Source organism: Pristiophorus japonicus, chromosome 2 (assembly GCF_044704955.1).
Source record: "Pristiophorus japonicus isolate sPriJap1 chromosome 2, sPriJap1.hap1, whole genome shotgun sequence".
NCBI classification, from domain to species: domain Eukaryota; kingdom Metazoa; phylum Chordata; class Chondrichthyes; family Pristiophoridae; genus Pristiophorus; species Pristiophorus japonicus.
The window spans coordinates 157,188,217-157,212,535 of NC_091978.1; the positions used below are offsets into that span (position 1 = coordinate 157,188,217).

Here is a 24,319-nt window from a genome sequence, read left to right on the forward strand (position 1 = left end):
AAGCAGTAGCAGGACATTTGGAAAAGCAAAATCCGTCAGGCAGAGTCAGCATGGATTTATGAAGAGGAAGTCATGTTTGACAAATTTGCTAGAATTCTTTGAGGATGTAACAAACAGGGTGGATAAAGCGGAACCAGTGGATGTGGTGTATTTGGACTTCCAGAAGGCATTTGACAAGGTGCCACATAAAAGGTTACTGCACAGGATAAAAGTTCACGGGGTTGGGGATAATATATTAGCATGGATAGAGGATTGACTAACTAACAGTAAACAAACAGAGAGTTGGGATAAATGGGTTGTTTTCCGGTTGGCAAACAGTGACTAGTGGGGTGCCACAGGGATTAGTGCTGGGGCCTCAACTATTTACAAACTATATTAATGACTTGGATGGATTAATGTAGCCAAGTTTGCTGATGATGCAAGGATGGGTTGGAAAGCAAATTGTGAGGAGGCCACAATCTGTAAAGGGAAAAAGACAGGCTAAGTGAGTGGGCAAAAATTTGGCAGATGGAGTATATATGTGGGAAAATGAGAGGTTATTCACGGCACAAAGAAAAGCAAATTGTAATTTTTCTCCATTTTAATTATAAAGTGCTGCAGTACAGAGGGACCTGGGGGTCCTTGTGCATGAAACACAAAAAGTTAGTATGCAGTCACAACAATCAGGAAGGCAAATGGAATGTTGGCCTTTATTGCAAGGGGGATAGAGTATAAAAGCAGAGAAGTCCTGCTACAACTGTACAGGGTATTAGTGAGGCCACATATAGAGTACTGCATACAGTTTTGGTCTCCGTATTTAAGGAAGGATATACTTTTATTGGAGCCTGTTCAGAGAAGGTTCACTAGGTTGATTCCGGAGATGAGGAGCTTAACTCATGAAAATAGGTCGAATAGGTTGGGCCTGTACTCATTGTTCAGAAGAATGAGGTGTGATCCTATCAAAACATGTAAGAGAATGAGGGGGCTCGACAAGATGGATGCAGAGAGGATACTTCCACTTATAGGGGAAACTAAAACTAGAGGACATAGTCTCAGAATAAGGGGCCGCCCACTTAAAACTGAGATGAGGGTTGTAAATCTATGCAATTCTCTGGCTCAGAGAGCTGTGGAGGCTGGGTCAGTGAATATACTTAAGGCGGACTGATACACAGATTTTTGAGCGATAAGGGACTAAAGTGTTACGGGGAGCGGGCAGGGAAGTGGAGCAGAGTCCAATAACAGATCAGCCATGATCTTATTAAATGGCGGAGCAGGCTTGAGGGGCCAAATGGCCTACTCCTGCTCCTATTTCTTATGTTCTTATGTTCACCAAAGCCTTGTACAATTGAAGCAAGACTTCCTTACTCTTGTACTCCAACCGCCTTACAATAAAGGCCATGTCATAGAAACATAGAAAATAGGTGCAGGAGTAGGCCATTCGGCCCTTCGAGCCTGCACCGCCATTCAATGAGTTCATGGCTGAACATGCAACTTCAGTACCCCAGTCCTGCTTTCTCGCAATACCCCTTGATCCCCCTAGTAGCAAGGACTTCATCTTACTCCTTTTTGAATATATTTAGTGAATTAGCCTCAACAACTTTCTGTAGTAGAGAATTCCACAGGTTCACCACACTCTGGATGAAGAAGTTCATCCTCATCTCGGTCCTAAATGGCTTACCCCTTATCCTTAGACTGTGTCCCCTGGTTCTGAACTTCCCCAACATTGGGAACATTCTTCCTGCATCTAACCTGTCTAACCCCGTCAGAATTTTAAACGTTTCTATGAGGTCCCCTCTCATTCTTCTGAACTCCAGTGAATACAAGCCCAGTTGATCCAGTCTTTCTTGATAGGTCAGTCCCGCCATCCCGGGAATCAGTCTGGTGAACCTTCGCTGCACTCCCTCAATAGCAAGAATGTCCTTCCTCAGGTTAGGAGACCAAAACTGTACACAATACTCCAGGTGTGGCCTTACCAAGGCCCTGTACAACTGTAGCAACACCTCCCTGCCCCTGTACTCAAATCCCCTCGCTATGAAGGCCAACATGCCCCATTTGCTTTCTTAACCGCCTGCTGTACCTGCATGCCAACCTTCAATGACTGATGTACCATGACACCCAGGTCTCTTTGCACCTCCCCTTTTCCTAATCTGTCACCATTTAGATAATAGTCTGTCTCTCTGTTTTTACCACCAAAGTGGATAACCTCACATTTATCCACATTATACTTCATCTGCCATGCATTTGCCCACTCACCTAACCTATCTGCAGCCTCATAGCATCCCCCTTGCAGCTCACACTGCCACCCAACTTAGTGTCATCTGCAAATTTGGAGATACTACATTTAATCCCCTCGTCTAAATCATTAATGTACAGTGTAAACAGCTGGGGCCCCAGCACAGAACCTTGCGGTACCCCACTAGTCACTGCCTGCCATTCTGAAAAGTCCCCATTTACTCCTACTCTTTGCTTCCTGTCTGACAACCAGTTCTCAATCCAATTCTCATTTGCCTTCCTAATTGTTTGCTGTAGCTGCATGTTTGTGTTTCATGTGCAAGGACCCCCAGATCCATCTGAACAACATTTAAAAAATATTCTATTCTTCCATTCTTCTTACCAAAGTGAATAACCTTACATTTCCACACATTATACTCCATCTGACATATTATTGCCCACAGTTAACTTGTCTACATCCTTTTGCAGACTCTGTCTCCACCTCGCAGCTTATTTTTCCACCTAGCTTTGTATTATCAGCAAACTTGGAGAAGTTACACTTGGCCCCTTCATGTCATTTATTAATATAGATTGTGAATAGAAACATAGAAAATAGGTTCAGGAGTGTGGCACTCGGCCCTTCGAGCCTGCACCACCATTCAACATTCAGGAAAGATAGACAGAAAGGAATAGGAGGTTGGGTAAAGAGGAAATTAACACAATAGTTAAGAAGGACATTAAGCTTGAATGATGTGAAATCTGTATGGGTAGAGCTGCAGAATACCAAAAGGCAGAAAATGCATGTGAGAGTTGTATACAGACCACAAAACAATAGTAGTGAGGTTGGGGACAGCATCAAACAAGAAATTAGGGATGCACGCAATAAAGGTACAGCAGTTATCATGGGCGACTTTAATCTACATATAGATTGGGCTAACCAAACTGGTAGCAATACGATGGAGGAGGATTTCCTGGAGTGTATTGGGGATGGTTTTCTGGACCAATATGTCGAGGAACCAACTAGAGGGCTAGCCATCCTAGACTGGGTGATGTGTAATGAGAAAGGACTAATTAGCAATCTTGTTGTGCGAGGCCCCTTGGGGAAGAGTGACCATAATATGGTTGAATTCCTTATTAAGATGGAGAGCGACACAGTTGATTCAGAGACTAGGGTCCTGAACTTGAGAGGTAACTTCGATGGTATGAGACGTGAATTGGCTAGAATAGACTGGCAAATGATACTTAGAGGGTTGACAGTGGATAGGCAATGGCAAACATTTATAGATCACATGGATGAACTTCAACAATTGTACACCCCTGACTGGAGTAAAAATAAAACGGGGAAGGTGGCTCAACCATGGCTAACAAGGGGAATTAAAGATGGTGTTAAATCCAAGGAGGAGGCATACAAATTGGCCAGAAAAAGCAGCAAACCTGAGAACTGGGAGAAATTTAGAATTCAGCAGAGGAGGACAAAGGGTTTAATTAGGAGGGAGAAAATAGATGATGAGAGGAAGCTTGCCTGGAACATAAAAACAGACTGCAAAAGCTTCGATAGATATGTGAAGAGAAAATGATTAGTGAAGACAAAAGTAGGTACCTTGCAGTCAGATTCAGGTGAACTTATAATGGGGAACAAAGAAATGGCAGACCAGTTGAACAAATACTTTGGTTCTGTCTTCACGAAGGAAGACACAAATAAACTTCCGGAAGTACTAGGGGACCAAGGGTCTAGTGAGAAGGAGGAACTGAAGGATATCCTTATTAGGCAGGAAATTGTGTTACGGAAATTGATGGGATTCAAGGCCGATAAATCCCCGGGGCCTGATTGTCTGCATCCCAGAGTACTTAAGGGAGTGGCCATAGAAATAGTGGATGCATTGGTGATCATTTTCCAACAGTCTATCAACTCTGGATCAGTTCCTATGGACTGGTGGGTAGCTAATGTAACACCATTTTTTCCAAAAAGGAGAGAGAAAACGAGTAATTATAGACCGGTTAGTGGGGAAAATGTTGGAATCAATTATTACAGATGAAATAACAGCACATTTGGAAAGCAGTGACAGGATCGGTCCAAGTCAACATGGATTTATGAAAGGGAAATCAAGCTTGACAAATCTTCTGGAATTTTTTTGAGGATGTAACTAGTAGAGTGGACAAGGGAGAACCGGTGGAATGTGATGTATTTGGACTTTCAAAAGGCTTTTGACAAGGTCCCACACAAGAGATTGGTGTGCAAAATTAAAGCACATGGTATTGGAGGTAATGTACTGACGTGGATAGAGAACTGGTTGGCAGACAGGAAGCAGAGAGTCGGGATAAACGGGTCCTTTTCGGAATGGCAGGCAGTGACTAGTGGGGGTGCCATAGGGCTCAGTGCTGGGATCCCAGCTATTTACAAAATACATTAATGATTTAGATGAAGGAATTGAGTGTAATATCTCAAAAGTTTGCAGATGGCACGAAACTGGGTGGCGGTGTGAGCTGTGAGGAGGATGCAGGGTGACTTGGACAGGTTAGGTGAGTGGGCAAATGCATGGCAGTTGCAGTATAATGTGGATAAATATATATGTGAGGTTATCCACTTTGGGGGCAAAAAGACGAAGGCAGAATATTATCTGAATAGTGGCAGATTAGGAAAAGGGGAGGTGCAACGAGACCTGGGTATCATGGTACATCAGTCATTGAAAGTTGGCATGCAGGTACAGCAGGCAGCAAATGGTATGCTGGCCTTCATAGCTAGGGGTTTTGAGTATAGGAACAGGGAGGTCTTACTGCAGTTGTACAGGGCCTTAGTGAGGCCTCACCTGGAATATTGCATTCAGTTTTGGTCTCCTAATCTGAGGAAAGACGTTCTTGCTATTGAGGGAGTGCAGCGAAGTTTCACCAGACTCATTCCCAGGATGGTTGGACTGACATATCAGGAGAGACAGGATCGACTGTGCCTTTATTCACTGGAGTTTAGAAGGATGAGGGGGGGATCTCATAGAAACATATAAAATTCTGACGGGACTGAACAGGTTAGATACAGGAAGAATGTTCCCGATGTTGGGGAAGTCCAGAACCAGGGGACACAGTCTAAGGATAAAAGGTAAGCCATTTAGGACTGATGAGGAAAAACTTCTTCACTCAGAGTTGTTAACCTGTGGAATTCCCTACTGCAGAGTGTTGTTGATGCCAGTTCGTTGGATATATTCAAGAGGGAGTTAGATGTGGCCCTTACGGATAAAGGGATCAAGGGGTATGGAGAGAAAGCAGGAAAGGGGTACTGAGGTGAATGATCAGCCATGATCTTATTGAATGGTGGTGCAGGCTCGAAGGTGGAATGGCCTAGTCCTGCACCTATTTTCTATGTTTCTATGTTTTCTATGGCTGATCATTCACCTCAGTACCCCTTTCCTGCTTTCTCTCCAACTATTTCATCCCTTTAGCCGCAAGGGCCATATTTAACTCCCTCTTGAATATATCTAACGAACTCGCAACAACTTTCTGCGGCAGGGAATTCCACAGGTTAACAACTCTGAGTGAAGAAGTTTCTCCTCATCTCAGTCCTAAATGGCTTACCCCTTATCCTTAGACTGTGACTCCTGGTTCTGGACTTCCCCAGTAATCGGGAACATTCTTCCTGTCTCTAACCTGTCCAATCCCGTGAGAATTTTATATGTTTCTATGAAATCCCCTCACATTCGTATAAATCCAGTGAATTTCGGCCCAGTCGATCCAGTCTCTCCTCATAGGTCAGTCCTGCCATCCCGGGAATCAGTCTGGTGAACCTTCACTGCACTCCCTCAATAGCAAGAAGGTCCTTCCTCAGATTAGGAGACCAAAACTGAACACAATATTCCAGGTGAGGCCTCACTAAGGCCCTGTACAACTGCAGTAAAACCTCCCTGCTCCTATACTCAAATCCCCTAGCTATGAAGGCCAAAATGCCATTTACTACCTTCATCACCTGCATGCCAACTTTCAATGACACCCAGGTCTTGTTGCACCTCCCCTTTTCCTAATCTGTTGCCATTCAGATAATATTCTGCCTTCCTGTTTTTGCCACCAAAGTGGATAACCTCCGAGTTTGCTGAGGCCCAAGCACGGATCCTTGTGGCTTTGAGGGTATCCTTAATGTTTCTGCTGTCCTCCTTTGGCTCGTTTACCATGAAGGAGCTCCGCGTAAAGCATTTGCTTAGGGAGTCTCGTATCTGGCATGCGTGCTATGTGGCCTGCCCAGCGAAGCTGATCGAGTGCAGTCAGTGCTTCAATACTGGCGATGTTAGCCTGGTCGAGGACACGGATGTTGGTGCGCCTGTCCTCCCAGGAGATTTGCAGGATCTTGCGGAGACATCGTAGGTGAAATATCTCCAGCGACTTGAGGTGCCTTCTGTACATCGTCCATGCCTCAGACCCATACAGGAGGGCGGGTATTACTACAGCCCTGTAGACCATGAGCTTGGTGGTAGTTTTGAGGGCCTGGTCTTCAAACACTCTTTTCCGTAGGTGGCAGAAGGCTGCGCTGGTGCACTGGAGGCGATGCCGAGTCTCCGCATCAATGTAGTCCTTTGTGTGACACCTTATCGATGCCTTTTGAAATTCCAAATATAATACATCCACTGGTTTCCCCTTATCTTCTGCTAGTTACAACTTCTAAAAACTAAGATTTGTCAAACGCTGTTTTCCTTTCATAAAACCATGCTGACACTCCCTGATCATTTGATTTTCTAAGTGCTCAGTTACCACTTCCTTAATAATGGATTCTAGCATTTTCTCGACCACTGATTGTCAGGCAAATTGGTCTGTAGTTCATGGTTTTCTCTCTCCCTCCTTTCTTGAATACAGAGGTTACATTTGCTATCTTCAAATCCACTGGGACCATTCCAGAATCAAACTAATTTTGGAAGGTCACAACCAATGTATCCACTATCTCTGCAGCAACTTCTTTTAGAACCCTCGGATGTAGGCCATCAGGTCCAGGGGATTTGTCGGGTATTAGTCCCATTAATTTCTCCAGTACTTTTTCTTTACTACTATTAATTACTTTGGGTTCCTCACTCTCATTAGACCCTTGATTCCCCACTATTTCTAGTATGTTTTTGTGTGTCTTATTCTGTGACGACAAATACAAAATATTTGTTTAACGTCTGTCATTTCCTTATTCCCCATTATAATTTCTCCTGTGTCAGCCTTCTAAGGGACTCATGTTTACTTCGCTCTTCCGGTTTACATATTTGTAGAAGCTCTTACAATATGCTTTTATATTTCTTGCTAGTTCACTCTCATTCTATTTTCTCCCTCTATCAATTTTTGGGTCATCCTTTGCTGGTTTCTAAAGCTCTCCCAATCCTCAGGTTTACTACTCTTCTTGACAACATTATAAGCCCTTTTTAAATCTAACACCATCCTTAACTTCTTCAGTTAAAGAGATACATAATCATAGCAGTGTAACTTGACAACTTGGTTGCTGTCAACTTAAGCTATTCTGCAAATTTGAAGCTCGTGTTGATCCAGCTAGAAGAAATATGTTGAACCCAATTATTCTGCACTGCCAAGGATTAATAAAAATAAAGTTACCAGTTTGTTTAAGGTGTGGTAAATCTTGTGAATATTGGCCAGTGTAGATAGGTGAGAAGTTAGTGGAAAATCTAGGAGAAAGGAAAAAAGTTTAAAATTAACATTGGAAGGCAAGAGATAAAATAACATTGAAGGAAATTTCGGACTGTTATCTTCCATTCGCTTTTTAGATACAACTCAAATGCTCTGGTCATTAACAGAATGGGTTTGAAAACTTAAATCTGTCCACAGTATACTATTCTTATTAATTTAAAATCATTGTTTTGCGGCCCCGACCTCGGAGGTCTGAGAGGCCAGATTTCGGTGAGTTCGGGAGGCCAGGAGTCAGAGGAGCAGGAGGGCCGGAGGATAGTGAGGAGTTCACTTCTGGCCAGGAGCTCACATCTCTCCTCCGGGCAGGTAAGTGGTTGGCTGTTTGACTGGTAAATCTCTCACTCCCTTTTTCTTTTTAAATTAGATTTTAATTAGATAAGTCTAATTAGAGGGATGACAGGGCAGCTCAGTCCTGTGGACTGCACATCCTGCGGCATGTGGGAAGTCCTGGACACTACGCACGGCCTAGACAACCGTGTATGCAGGAGGTGTCTCCAGCTTCAACTACTCGAGCTCCGCATTTCGGAGCTTGAGCGGCGCCTGGAGTCAATATGATGCATCCGCGAGGCTGAGAGCTACATGGTTTGCACGGTTCAGGAGGTGGTCATCCCGCAGCTTAAAAGCATGCAGGTACAAGGGAAGTGGGTGACCACCAGACAGAGTAAGAACATTATGCAGGTAGTGCCGGAGTCTCCCAGTGAGTCCATCTCGCTTTCCAACCGATATTCTTTTCTGAGCACCGGTGAAGGTGATGGTGTCTCTGGGGAGTGCAGCCAGAGCCAAGTCCAAGGCACCACAGGTGGCTCAGCTGCACAAGGTGGAGGGACGAAGAATAAAAGAGCTGTAGTGGTAGGGGATTCATTAGTTATGGGAAGAGAGAGAGGAGTTTCTGCGGCTGTAGACGTGACTCCAGGATGGTATGGTGCCTCCCTGGCACTAGGGTCAAGGATGTCACAGAGCGGATGCAGGGCTTCTGGGGGGAGGGCGGGGGGTGGGGATGGGTAAACAGCTAGAGGCTGTGGTCCATATTGGGACCAACGACATAGGTGGAAAAAGGGATGAGGTCCTGCAGGCTGAATTTAGGGAGCTAGGAGAAAAATTAAAGGGTACGACCTCAAAAGGTAGCAATCTCCAGGTTACTACCGGTGCCACGTGCTAATGAGTATAAGAATAGAAGGATAGAGAGGATGAATGCGTGGCTGGAGAGTTGGTGTGGGGAGGAGGGATTTAAATTCCTGAGGCATTGGGACCACTTCTGGGGGAGATGGGACCTTTACAAACCGGATGGGTTGCACATCAACAGGGCCGGGACCAATAGCCTCGCGGGGAGTTTTACTAGTGCTGTTGGGGAAGAGTTTAAACTAGCTTGGCAGGGGGATGGGAACCAGAGAACAAATTCAATAGGGAAGGAAATAAAGCAGAAATTGGATAGCAAGAATTTAGAAAAAGTGAATTTGTAAGACAGAGGAAACAAGGGTTAGTAAGTAGTAATTCAAGGAGGTCTTCCTGTGCTAAATGGTATATACTTTAATGCAAGGAGTATAGCGAATAAGGCAGATGAGCTAAGAGCACAGGTAGACACTTGGGAGTATGACATTATAGCCATTACAGACATGGTTTAGCAGCTCAATATTCCTGGTTACAGGATTTTTAGACGAGACAGAGAGGAGGGTAAAAAAAAAAGGGAGGGTCGTGGTATTGATTCAAGAAACTATTACAGCGGTGAGGAGGGATTATACGTTAGAGGGATCATCAAATGAGGCCATATAGGTCGAACTGAAAAATAAAAAAGGGGTGATCACAGTGGGAGGGAGATAGAGGAGCAAATATGTAGGCAAATTTCTGTGAAGTCCAAAAACCATAGGGCAGTAATAGTAGGGGATTTTAACTATCCTAATATTGATTGGGACAAATATAGTGTAAAGGGTATAGAGGGTGCTGAATTCTTAAAATGCATTCAAGAGAACTTTTTTAGTCAGTATGTAACAAGCCCAACACTAGAGGGTGTGGTTTTGATTTAGTTTTGGGGAATGAAGCTGGGCAGGTGGAATGCGTGTTAGTGAGAGCACTTGGGTGTCAGCGACCATAATTCAGTCAGATTCAAGTTAGTTATGGATAAGGACAAGGATAGACCAGGAATAAAAGTCCTAAATTGGGGAAAGCTACTTTTGCTAAGTTGAGCAGTGATTTGGCCACAGTAGACTGGAAACTGTCCAGTTTCCAGTCCACTGTCCAGAAGTGTAGGTAAATCAGTGTTGGAACAGTGGGGGGCATTCAAGGAGGAGCTTCCGGAGGGCTCAGGTCAAACATGTGGCCTTAAAGAAAAAGGGTGGGAATAACAATTCTAGAGCCCCCGGATGTCTAGGGACTTACAGGGGTGGATAAAGAAAAAAAGGGAAGCTTATGGTTATGGACCAAGAGCTGGTAAGTGGAATTAGACTGGATAATCTCTTGTTGGCTGGTGCAGATACGATGGTAAGTGCTGCAAGGAATCGAATACGGCCAGGGTGATCTCCTGGACTAGTTTCGATCGTCTGGATTGGTCGGAGTGGAATTTTCGCAGATTTTTTCCCCCAATTGGCCTGGGTTTTTTCTGCTTCTCTGCCTCTCCCAGGAGATCCACATGGCTCCGGTTGGGATGGAGTGTAGAATGTTGCGGTGCAGGAGGTGTCGCAGTTGTATTGGGCGGACTGGTTGGGCCGAATGCTCTTTACCTTTCCGCCATTGTTCATCGGTTTATTGGGCTGCTGGCCGAGGGCCGTGTGGCTTTGTCGGCCGGCGCGTAAAAGATTGGCTGAAATGGCCTCCTTCTGTGCTGTGGATTTCTATGTTTCTTTCTGTGTTTCTAGTTCGAATCAAGCAATTTAAATAAAACCTCAAAAAGGAGACCAAGAAGCAATTTTGAATTAAGAATGAATAGACTATGGCCCAGAATTCGCGATCAGTGGCGAAACAAATGCATTCGCTGCTGGCCCTAAAGTAAGCTTCGCACACAGATCACGTTTGGGTTTTCAGACGCGTAATTCAAATCAACGAGTATTGTGGGGATCCCTAGTGCAAGCTGCTGTGACATCAACAAGCTGTCTAAACAGCCAAGACACACAATTCTTACAACAAACCAAGTGGATAAGCTCTTAAAATTATAAATGTTAAGAGAAGAAAACAAAGATCGAGACCCTCACATGGGGAAAAGGCAAACCTGAAATAAAGAGTTTAAAATTTTTTTTTTTTTAAATTTCATTAAAATGGATACATTTGACACTGCACAAAATTAAAATTAGTTTTTCAGGCCTATAACCTTTGTTTAGCAGTCAATACGCTGTTAAAACTCCAGTTACACCTAATCCCTTTGGGTCTATCTTTTAGTGGGGAATTTAACAGTGCGGAACAGTCAAAGTTTGTGTCGATTTCCCGGATTTGAGAGATTACACTGATTGCTGACTCGGAGGGAGCACAGCGCAGCCTGTAACAGACCGCAACTTCAGGATTTCTGCATTAGGCTGCGCATGCACTAAATCCTGAAGTTGCGGTCAGTTTCAAAGGCAGAATGACGACAAATGCTGCCAGTTCGCCATCATCAGGACCGCAAATTCCGGGCCTACATGCTACATTTTTAAGCTAAACACCACAAATGATTGTTGAATGAGTTATCTTTAAAACTGTATTACAATAATACCCGTCTGCTGTGTCTGGGACATTATCTTGAATTATTACACAGATTTTTTGGGTTTTGAGTACTGTCTGATAAAGTCCAAGGACTGGATTTCCGAAGGGTTTGCGCCACATTTTGACCCTCCTCGGCTCCTTGTTTGCAGCGGCGATGGGACGTACCGCCGGGGAGGGCTGCACCACACATGTAACGACGTGGACTGCGTTACTGTCCGAATTTCGGCACTCTCCCGATCCGTATGCCACGCCCAGAACAGCGACAGGTAAAACCTGTCGGTGCAGCCCTGCCAGCAGCGGTAAGTTAGAAAACCTGCAAAAAAGGCAAGTTAAAGTTTTCATTTTTTTGCAACGATTAGTTAGTTAAGGGTCTTGGTAATGTTTTTGTAAAGTTTTTTTTTTAATTCCCCCTCCCCAAGAAGGCCTCTTTCACAGTGCAAACAACCTCACACTAATGTTGGCAAGACTCGCGTTTTGCGCCGCGAGTACTCGTGGAACGCCTCCCTTTGCAATGCACCCCGTGCAGACCCCAAAGGCCGAAAGTTCGGCCTAAAATCGGTAGCGCAGCGAAAACAGTAATTTTCCATGTATCACTACCGTTTCGGCCAAAAAACCCAAAACCCGAAAATCCAGCCCCAACTCTCAAGGAAACCAGAGTTAGAATGTTTTGATTCCATTAAAAGAATAACTCTCTCAAACAAACTATTTCCAATCCTGTGAACCCACAGCTTCGGAGTACTTCAATTAAAAAGTGTTTTTAATGTCCATTTTTGTAATAAAAAGACTTGCTTTTATACAGCTTCTCAAGGCGCTTTATATGCAAATAAGTCCTTAGTGAAGTGTAGTCACTGTTGTAATATAGGAAACACGCCAGACAATTTTCACAGTGAGATCGCACAAACACCAATGTGGTAATGACCAGATAATGTTTTTTTTGTGCTATTGGTTGAGGGATAACTATTAGCAAGAACTCCAGGAAGAAGTTCCTTGCTCTTCGAAATACTGCCATGAGATCTTTTACGTCAACCCAAGAGAGCAGAGAGTGTCCCGGCTTGACTTCTCATCCGAAAGAAAGCATCTCCGACAGAGCAGCCCATCCTCCGCACTGCACTGAAGTGTCAGCCTAGATTTTGTGCTAAAGTCTTTGGAGTGGGACTTGAACCCACGTACTTCTAACTCAGGAGAGAGTGCTACCACTCAACCGCAGCTGACACCGTAAAAGAAATGCACTAAAGCCTGGGACACTTGTTCCCAAACAGCAAAACTGGCTATCATAGTATTACTGTAAATCTCATGAACTGTATAAAATAAAGACTGCAAGGAATAAGACAACTCTTGACAGTCTTCACCCTGCCCATTCTTAAACTTTATATTAGTACAGAATGCCTCTTAATTTCACAAAATCTTCAACATAATAAAATTTTACAGCCTATTGGAATGAGATGGTAGTATTGTTCTGATTTTCTTAAACTGACTTCACTGTATATTGAATACCTCCTCCAGAGCATTCCAATCAATGCAGCCTGCAACGACCTCCGCACACTGTGGAGACAAAGTACTGTCTTCACACTGAGGACACCCTCCATAAATGGAATAGATTCAGAACCAATTGAGCAGCTCAAAACTGGGCATCCATGAGACGCTGTGGGCCAACAGCAGCAGAATTGTATTCCACCACAATCTGTAACCTCATGGCCCGGCATATCCCTCACTCTACTATTACCAACAAGCCAGGGGATCAACCCTGGTTCAATGAGTACAGAAAAGTATACCAGGAAGAGCACCAGGCATACCTAAAAATTAAGGTGCAGATAGACAGATTTTTGAGCGATAAGGGAATAAAGGGTTACGGGGAACAGGCAGGGAAGTGGAGCTGAGCCCATGATCTTATTAAATGGCGGAGCGAGCTCGAGGGGCCAAATGGCCTACTTCTGCTCATTATTTCTTATGTAACCTGGGGAAGTTGCAACACAGGACTACATGCATGCTAAACAATGGAAGCAGCATGCTATAGACAGAGCTAAGCAATCCCACAATCAACAGATCAGATAAAAGCTCTGCAGTCCTGCCACATCCAGTTGTGAATGGTGGTGGACCATTGAACAACGGAAGGAGAAGGCTCCATGAATATCCCCATCCTCAATAATGGCAGAGCCCAGCAAGTGAGTGCAAAACACTGAAGTGTTTGCAACCATCTTCAGCCAGAAGTGCCAAGTGGATGATCCATATCTGCTACTATTGAAGTCCTCACCAACATAGATGCCAGTCTCTGCAAATTCAATTCACTCCACGTCATATTAAGAAACGGCTATGCACATTGGATACAGCAAAGGCTATGTGCCCCCGACAACATCCCGGCTGTTGTGTTGAAGACTTGTGCTCCAGAACTAGCCGCACTTCTAGCCAAGCTGTTCCAGTACAGCTACAACACTGGCATTTTTCCGACAATGTGGAAAACTGCCCTGGTATGTCCTGTCCACAAAAAGCAGGACAAATCCAATCGGCCAATTACTGTCCCATCAATCTATTCTCAATCAGCAGCAAAGTGATGGAAGGGGTCGACAGTGCTATTAAGTGGCACTTACTCACCAATAACCTGTGCAACGATGCCCATTTTGGGTTCCGCCAGGACCTCTCAACTCCAGACCTTATTGGTCCAAACATGGACAAAAGAGCTGAATGCCAGAGGTGAGGTGAGGTGAGCGTGACTGCCATTGACTTCAAGGCTGCATTTGACAAAGTGTGGCATCAAGAAGCTCTAGTAAAATTGAAGTCAATGGGAATCAGGGGGAAAGCTCTCCATTGGCGGAAGTCATAGCACAGAGGAAGATGGCTGTGGTGGTTGGAGGTCAATCATCTCAGTCCCAGGACATCACTGCAGGAGTTCCTCAGGGCAGTGTCCTAGGCACAATCTTCAGCTGTTTCATCAATGACCTTCCCTCCATCATGTCAGAAGTGGGGATGTTCGCTGATGACTGCACAGTGTTTAGTGCCATTCGCAACTCCTCAGCTAATGAAGCAGTCCATGCCCGCATGCAGCAAAATCTGTACAACATTCAGGCTTGGGGTGATAAGTGGCAAGTAACATTCACGCCACACAAGTGCCAGGCAATGACTATCTCCAGTAAGCTAATCGAACCATCACCCTTCGACATTCAACGACATTACCATCGCCGAACCTCCCATCAACATTATAGGGGTTGCTACTGACCAGAAACTCAACTGGACTAGCCACATAAATACTGTGGCAACAAGAGCAGGTCAGAGGCCAGGTATTCTGCAGTGAGTGTCTCATCTCCTGACTCCCCAAAGCCTTTGCACCATCTACAAGGCATAAGTCAGTGGTGTGATAAAATACTCTCCATTTGCCTGGATGAGTGCAGCTCCAACAAGACAAGCAGCTCGACACCATCCAGGACAAAGCAGCCCGCTTGCTTGGCACCTCCTCCACCACCTTAAACATCCACTCCCTCCACCACCGGCACACCGTGGCTGCAGTGTGTACCATCTACAAGATGCACTGCAGCAACTCACCAAGACTTCTTTGGCAGCATCTCCCAAACCTGCGACCTCTACTGCCTAGGACAAGGTCAGTAGACGCACGAGCACGCCATCACCTGCAAGTTCCCGTCCAAGTTAGACACCATCCTGACTTGGAAGTATATCACCATTCCTTAATCATCACTGTCAAAATCCTGGAACTCCCTCCCTAACAGGACTGTGGGAGAACCTTCACCACATGAACTGCAGCGGTTCAAGGCGGCGGCTCACCACCACCTTCTCAAGGGCAATTAAGGATGAGCAATAAATTCTGGCCTTGCCAGCGATGCCCACATCCCATGAACAAATAAAGAAAAAAAATGCTTTATAAACTTAGTCCTGCTACAGTTGTTCATATTTAAATTTCACACACAAGTTTAAAAAAAATCTAAGTATTTAGAAAGCCTCAGCTTTTCCCTTTGTAAATATACTCCCTGAAGTTTAAAAGAACTCCGCACAAAGATCATTTTTCAATGTTATGAAAGCAGGTATAGGACCAAGGCCCTGAGTACAGAACACCACCAAGTTTGAAAATAAAAGGCGAGGTAAATCAGGAAGTAATCAGATCAGATGGTATCCTGTTTACATTTTTAAAAAGGGCTAAAAATTGTTAGAATAATGAAAAACTGAAAAAAGTATGGAATTACAATTTTTGAATTACTGAGAAATAATGAATTACAGTAAGAAACTGCACAATGAGTCATGCAGGATGATATATTTTGGTTTTAAAAGGTACAAGTTCAGGAGTACTGGCCACAGTATTATTGACAAAAATAAAAAATACAAAGATTGTGATAAGCAGGGAGAGAGAGAAGAATGCTAGAGGGTGGCAGTGAGAAAGGGTTAACCTACAAGACAAGTATTTTTCTCATATTCTATCCAGGAGTGCAACAGAAGTGCTCGAAGAGCCTCGCCCAATACTGTAGTGGTATTCAAGTCTTGGTCAGACTTGGGTTTTAACACTAACTGCTGTCCTACAAGGAGAAATTGAGCCTTGTACAGGGCCTTGGTGAGGCCACACCTGGAATAGTGTGTTCAGTTTTGGTCTCTTAATCTGAGGAAGGACATTCTTGCTATTGAGGGAGTGCAGCAAAGGTTCACCAGACTGATTCCCGGGATGGCAGGACTGACATATGAAGAAAGACTGGATCGACTAGGCTTATATTCATTGGAATTTACAAGAATGAATGAGAGGGGATCTTATAGAAACATATAAAATTCTGACGGGATTGGACAGGTTAGATGCAGGAACAATGTTCCCAATGTTGGGGAAGTCTAGAACCAGGGGTCACAGTCTAAGGATAAGGGGTAAGCCATTTAGGACCGAGATGAGGAGAAACTTCTTCACTCAGAGTTGTGAACCTGTGGAATTCTCTACCACAAAAAGTGGTTGAGGCGAGTTCGTTAGGTATGTTCAAAAGGGAGTTAGATGTGGCCCTTACGGCTAAGGGGATCAAGGGGTATGGAGAGAAAGCAGGAATGGTGTACTGAAGTTGCATGATCAGCCATGATCATGAGAATGTGCGAAAATGTATAGAGACAGTGAAGTGAACAAAGGATTCATGGAAGAATAACATTAAGAATGTCAGACTGCAAATGTTACAACATTGGCACAAATAACAGACTTGCTGAAGGTCTTGCTAGTCACGCCAGTAAAATTGCAACAATAACAAGGGTGAAAAGCTCTTTGTGTAAAAACAGTTGAACAGTTGCTGTTACACATAACACTTGCCCGTACCTAATTGGGCAAGGAAGGCCAGGTGTCGGCTCACGAGTGGACAAAGGGAAGGAGGGATCACAAGAGGATAGGGTAAACTGAATGTCACTCAATTGTATCATGTACCGAAAGTGTATAACCGTTGCGCCCCTACATTGTAACGGGGCTTGTCCATGGGAAGTGAGCGCACTCTGAAGGGAGAGCGTTCCTTTGTTCTGATAAGTCCCGGCCGGTGAAACAATTAATAAAGTCTGCTTTGTTATAAGCAGCTACGGTGTTCGACTCAGTGAATTCGCTGAACCAGATTGAGGGAAAAGAATCCTTATCAACATTTGGTGTCAGAAGTGGGATCTCAACAGACGACTGCCGAAAACTTGCGAATTAAGAGCCAGACTAGCCTTGGACGAGACGGGAGGAAAGTGGCCACTGGAGTGAGTATACTTTAAATACCACTTCAGTTTCCTTCCGTTTCAAAAGTCTGAGGAAAGTTTGGCCACTCGCTGGTTCTCAGGTAGCGTCGGAACGATATCCAGGACAATCTGGCGAATACCTTCTAAACTTAGGATAGGGAAGGATAGGGAAATCGCGCGGCGACGCGGAAGGATAGGGAAATCTGGAACCTAGAACAAATTAAGTAAGGCTTAGGATAGGTAAATCTGGAACCTAGAACAAATTAAGTAAGGCTTAGGTTAGGGAAATCTGGTACCTAGAACAAATTAAGTAAGGCTTAGGATAGGTAAATCTGGAACCTAGAACAAATTAAGTCAGGCTTATCGCGCGGCGACGCAAACAGGAAATCTGCGGGGCGACGCGATAGAAAAGGGAAATATACAATCGCGCGGCGACGCGGAGGTTAGGGAATTACGTAAAATTAAGCCGCGGGGTGACGCAGGACTGTGTAAATTTAAAATTGTACTTATTCCAGGTACGGCGTCGATCTTGTATATCACTTGGTCCGCCTAGGCTCTGGATAAAATAACTTATTACACCGCGGGGCGACGCGGGGACAATCGGGACTAATTAGGACCCTGATCCTACGCGGGGCGACGCGAGGATGGGTAATTTAGATAAAACTACGAATTCCCTGAAAGATCATGGATCCAAAAATAGAGCCGGCCAAAACAATTAATATGAAAGAAGAGAGACTTTTGTGAACGTCTGTTTTGAATGAGAAGTACTTGTGTGATTTAGTACTTGTGTGATTTTGACTGAAGAATGAAAGCCTGTTTGGGAAACCGGGGAGTTGTGGTTTGTTTTAGCTCCACCCACTTTTTCAAACAGAGTGAAAAAAATTTTAACCCTTCGTAGTGTTGTCCTGTATGTGGGAAGTTTAAGAGTGTGAACCTTATTGAATTACATTTTAAGTTAGGAACGCAGGTGTGGATATATTCGGATGATAAATTACGGAGCTAGGAAATGCACAAAGGATAGGTTTGTTGAGTAAAAGATAAAAAATACATGGTCCCGGTGGTTGGAAAAAAAGAATTTATTTGACACGATCACTTACTTGTCGAAAGAAAACATGCAATGATTGATTACATTGGGTTGAAAGACATAAATTTAGTCTCGGAATGAGATAAAGAATGCTTTTTTAAAAAAGCTTCTAAGCTCAAAAAAAAAGTTTTAAATAAAGATTGAAATTACAAAATTTGAATTGGGATTTTGAGATATTCAGAGAAGGCACAGCAAAATACGGAGGTGGATTAAAAAAAAAAAAAAATTATATTAAATCTGATCGCAAAGAAAATAGGAGATATAAAACTAAAAGGTTTGGAAACAATCTAGAAATACCTTCAGGGATCAGGTCAAACTCCTGGGCGAGTGGCGAGCTATCTGCGAAGGTGTAAAAGGGACTTTTTGAGATGTTAAAAACAGCAAGCTTTAGCAGTTTCGAAGAGACAGTGTAACACGACCTTGAGGCTGGAACAATTGAGATAACGAAAAGCAGCCCTCTCAGCCTACGTGCCAGACTCCCCTCTAGTTATGGAAAAGACGGAAAAAAAAGACGCAACCTTGAAAGAAAACAAATTGAATGAATTTGAAAGAAAAAGTGTCTTCGATTGTCTGAGATTTTAAATTAACAAATTTACCGAGACCCGAGCCCTCTGTGTAAAATACATAACCTAATTTGAAGAAAGGAGATCTTAAAAAAAAAAGACGTAACGTACTAAATAGGTGCTGAAAGGAAAAAAAGTGTTCTGAGATTTTAAATTGAGAAAGTTCCACTGCAGTTTGAAAAGATGCATCACTTCTGTCAAGTTGGCAGGAGAATGCCACTAAATTAGGATTCTCATTGACAGAAGGACATGTTAAAACCGTAGACGTCTTAAAGAGTGAGCGCACGAGAAACGTACTAAGAGTTCCACTGGGACCTCTGAGAAAGGTATTGACCGACTACGTAGTCAAATGGTTGGCTTTGCATTGACCGAGGCTGATGACGAAATTGAATTTCAGTAAACAAATAGCTATTAAAAATGTGTGGTCTCGTTTTGAATCAATTTTTAAAAAAAATCTTTGGCAAGTACTTGAATTAGAAGTTTTAAAAAAATTGGAGTTTAATCTAAAATGCTGCCTTTCCTGATGAGAAGACTTTTATTATGACAGCTTTACTAATGATTTCTGCTGTTTAACGGATTCCTAATTTCTAAGCAAGTTTTGAAGGCACAAAGACTTTTTTTTCAGATGATTACGTGAAGTCACGTAATGACATCAGGTCTTCTTACAAACCTGTAAAGGAGTTAACCCTTTCCATTGACAGCCGTTTTATACTGAACATTATTAATTTGGATTTCTTAATAGAATAAAGACTCACCTGACAGATAAAGGAAATGGTGGGATAGTCAGAATAAAATAAAACTAGCTGATGTAATAATACTTGCCTGATACAATAAAGAAATAGATACTCAAACAAAACAAATTGAAGAGTTAAAAGGCTAAGATAAATAAGCTGAAAGAGATTTTAAAAAACGGGACCAGACAGATACAGATAGTACAGTGCACAGCCATAGCACCATCACCTGTGGCAAAAGAGCCAATGTACCCCACAGTGGGAAATCCACAAACCCAACCTAACCCTGACCTCCGATTTCACGGAGTGACCTCGACATGCATGGATAAAAGATAAGTCAGCCTCGGAAAAACCAATGCCAATCATCCAAGATGTCATTAAAGCACAGGAGGACGCTCCTGAAAAAGATAAAGATAAACTGTTGTGGAAAGATTATGGATGTACTTATGACAATGTTTCTAAACTCTGAACCACTCCCGTGGAACAGACTTGCATGTCTGACGAGTTGGCCCTGTGGGTTATTGAATATATGCACTTTGCTACTCATTGTGGAGCAAGGACAACAAGTGACACGCTTTTGGCCACTTGGTGGCACCCTAGACTCCAGGCGCTGGCCCAGAACATCAGTAGTCGCTGCCTTGTTTGCCAACAGCATAATCCAGGGAAGGGAGTCCCCTGTGATTGGGGTAAGACGCCCCTACCAGAAGGTCCCTTTGAGACCTTGCAGTTGGACTACATTGTGTTGCAAAGAGTTCAGTGTTACAAATATGTGTTAGTAATAGTAGATGTGTTTAGCAAATGGATCGAAGCCTACCCTACCCTGGACAATAAGGCTCAAACTGTTGTTACGGTGTTAATGAGGGAAATTGTTCCTAGATATGGTATCCCAGCTTGACTGAGTTCCGATAATGGCCCTCACTTTATTGGCCAAGTTAACAAAGAATTCTGTTCCCAGATGCGCATTAACCAGCAACTGCATTGTGCCTACCGACCCCAAGCTGCGGGACTAGTTGAACGTGCTAATCAAACTCTTAAAACTAAGCTTGCAAAACTGGTAGCATCAACCGGACTCAATTGGCTCAAACTCCTTCCCATAGCCCTATTCCAGATCCGAACTACTCCCATCGGTAAGACTAGACTGACCCCCGCTGAGGTCATTTATGGTCGGCCCCTTAGGACCCCCTGGAATCAGAATGTCCCCTCCACTGTCCAATTCCACCACATGACTGAGGAAATGACTACCTATGTTCTTTCCCTGACTCAGGCTCTGCGAATAGCCCACAACCAGGTTCGAGATGCTCACCTCGACCTCCCAGTTTTGCCCGAATCGTCCCTCGTGGCACCAGGGAAGTATGTCCTGATTAAGAAATGGATTCGGAAAGGATTAGAGCCACGATGGGAGGGGCCTTTTCAGGTGTTACTTACTACCCCCACTGCAGCCAAGGTTGAGGGGAGAAGTGCCTGGGTTCACCTGCACCACTGCAAGCTCACCACCCTCTAACAAACCTATTTTACTGGTTGTCCTAACCCCTGTTTCTGTTCCAGACTTCCTCTTCTCCATAGCTGAATAAGGTCATTCCTAGGAGCATCCCGACTAACCGAGTGGGTCCCGAGGAGAACAGTTGAATCCCTGCCCGTAGTGATAGACAACCAGCTACACCGACGATGACCTAAGAGAGGCGAGAAAACCGAACTCTTTGAATCAGCAAAATATTCGGACTATTTATCCTTGTCCATAGAGACGCTACAAGAAACATTTTGTTCTCGAGTAATTGTTAACCTAGAGCGATAAGATGAAACTGTGTCTGTGTGCCACAGTCTGTATAGTAGCGGTGTACGTCAGGTGCGGCGCGTGAGGAGAGAATGAAGCGAGAGCTCCATGTAAACACCTTTTTGTATATGTCCTATGTTTATGCGCGAAATGGGAACTTTTCTAGTTGCTGGGTGTGCTCACATATCCCTATACATTCCAAAGGGGGAATTCTTTTGCGCCCCGTTCCACTGACATAACTGAGACTGTCAAGTGGCTTCTGAGCCAGACTAGCATGAGAGGAGGAGGGTCAATGCAAATACGAAAGATGAAAGGCGGCTCAAAAGAGGGATCACGGAGGGCAACCGTGTGGACAACCACGGGGACGTCACCGAGTGGGAGAGTACTGGGTACCCCATTAGTCAAACGTTCCAGGGATGGTACCAACCACCCTATGACCGTAAAAAGGAACCCCCATTCTTAGTCCTGACCAATACCTCGGGGATCGGGAGGCCAACCGGGAACATATGTTTAACCCGAAATGACACCAGTAGCAAGGGACATATCATAGGGTACAGCGATTGCCCACACAACCTCAACATCACAACAGGTGCACGAGTCACTATCCTCTCTCACCTTCCGAATAAAAAAGGTGGAGGTCTGTGTGCCCAGTCTTGGGACCCCAACACAATATATAAAAAGGCAGCGTATAACGGCACGTATTTTGTGTGCGGGCATCGGGCATATCCCTGGTTGGACAGGGTCCTATTTGGGATATGTGGTGCCATTTGTGCGGCAAACACGTACCCTGGCGGAAGCACATGCCTCCAGCCGACACAGGCGAGCCCTCACCCCCGCCGAAAGGTTCTTTGGGGTCATGATGTTCCCATTCGGGATAGGACGCACCATGGATGAAGTACAGAACCTAGAGAGGGTATTGGAACAGATAGCTAACTATACTGCTGAAGCTCTGGAGGACATCACGGCCGAAATAGTAGCAATACGGACTGTGGCATTACAAAACCGAATGGCCCTCCATTATCTGTTAGCTGAGAAAGGGGGAACGTGTGCCCTGATAGTGCAACATTCAGATCCTTACATTCCCGATAGTTCAGAAAACATAACCAATCTCGCTGATCACATAAGAAGGGAGGTAAAGAAGTTATCCACACCAGCAGGAGGATCTAGCTGGTTTGATTGGCTATTAGGTGGATCCTGGGGATCCTATCTAATGCATGGGGCAATTATTCTCATCGTAGTAATAATTACCTGTTGCTTGATTATTGGTTGCTTTAACCTTTGTTGTAAAGTCATGATGGCAAGATTAGCAAACCCTCTTGTGGCCATGGGCTCCCGGGTTATGATCCAGCAAACTAAAGACCTACTCGACAAGGAGGATCAGGAAAGAGAGTGCGAACGGCTGAATGTGATACTCCTGGAATAATCCTAAAGATTATCATGGAATGATAAAAGGGGGGAAATGAGAATGTGCGAAAATATATAGCGACAGTGAAGTGAACAAAGGATTCATGGAAGAATAACATTAAGAATGTCAGACTGCAAATGTTACAACATTGGCACAAATAACAGACTTGCTGAAGGTCTTGCTAGTCACGCCAGTAAAATTGCAACAATAACAAGGGTGAAAAGCTCTTTGTGTAAAAACAGTTGAAGTTACACATAACACTTGCCCGTACCTAATTGGGCAAGGAAGATCAGGTGTCGGCTCATGAGTGGACAAAGGGAAGGAGGGATCACAAGAGGATAGGGTGAACTGAATGTCACTCAATTGTATCATGTACCAAAAGTGTATAACCGTTGCGCCCCTACATTGTAACGGGGCTTGTCCGTGGGAAGTGAGCGCACTCTGAAGGGAGAGCGTTCCTGTGTTCTGATAAGTCCCGGCCGGTGAAACAATTAATAAAGTCTGCTTTATTATAAGCGGCTACGGTGTTCGACTCAGTGAATTCACTGAACCAGATTGAGGGAAAAGAATCCTCATCAACAATCATATTGAATGGTGATGCAGGCTCGACAGGCCGAATGGCCTACTCCTGCACCTATTTTCTCTGTTTCTATACTCTCTGGAGTTTAGAAGAATGAGGGGTGATCTCATTGAAACATCAGATTCTGAGGATGACTGACCAGGTAGATGCTGAGAGGTTGTTCCTCCTGGCTAGAGAGTCGAGAACAAGGAGGCATAGTCTCAGGATAAGAGGTTAGCCATTTAAGACGGAGATGTGGAGGAATCTCTTCACTCAAAGGGTTGTGAATCTTTGGAATGTTCTACCCCAAAGGGCTGTGGATGCTTAATTATTGAGCATATTCATGGTTGAGATAGATAGATTTTTGGACTCTCGGGCAATCAAGGGATATGGGGATTGGGCAGGAAACTGGAGTTGAGGTCGAAGATCAGCCATGATCTTATTGAATGATAGAGCAGGCTCAAAGGGCTGCATGACCGACTCCTGCTCCTAATTCTTATGTTCTTATGGCACAAACAAGAAATCAATTCTCTTAGACATAATTTTAGCAGTGGAGATGTGGATGGTTTATCTGTCAAAGTAGCAGAACTAAAACTGCAGCCATCAAAAGGTAATCAATCATAGCTGTTAGTTAGACTAAGACATGAAGGAAGTGTCTACAAAGAATTGAAAAAAACAATTGTGATGAAGAGGCAGTGATTCAGACACGTGACTGTAAAAGGACTGGTAGAGGACTTAGGGTGTGCAATGTGAAGGAAGTTAATGAATGCACAATGGAATAATCAGCAAGTGTGGGAGTGATCACAGACCTCAAGCAGGAACTATGGGAAAGAGGACAAAGCCCTTTCACTTAATGAGATAGAAACTGCATTCGGAGGCTTCCCGGGGTGGATGCCTTTGACCTGTAAAAAATCTACGAATTTACCTGGTGGTCTGAGAGGTTCAGAAATTCACGCTCCTGGGCCTCTCCAGTACGCCCGGGTAGAGACCCATGTATCCCAGGGCCGCATGCGGTTCACAAGCGCCCT

At 44.2% G+C, this 24,319-nt stretch overlaps 1 protein-coding gene across 9 annotated transcripts in view; it reads right to left on the bottom strand.

Moving 5' to 3' along the window:
• Nucleotides 1–24,319, bottom strand: part of dcun1d4 (DCN1, defective in cullin neddylation 1, domain containing 4 (S. cerevisiae)) — a 115,418-nt gene that overhangs the window by 83,326 nt on the left and 7,773 nt on the right. For 7 of the 9 annotated variants that reach the window (XR_011588954.1, XR_011588953.1, XM_070870074.1 and 4 more), the window contains one exon: nt 7,753–7,823. The exons of the other annotated variants lie outside the window; for them this stretch is intronic. Coding sequence is in view for 5 of the 7 variants with exons in the window: in XM_070870074.1 (XP_070726175.1) it covers nt 7,753–7,823 (71 nt within the window). In the remaining 2 variants the exon portion in view is untranslated. The remainder of the gene's footprint in view (nt 1–7,752; nt 7,824–24,319) is intronic. 9 annotated transcript variants of the gene reach the window in all.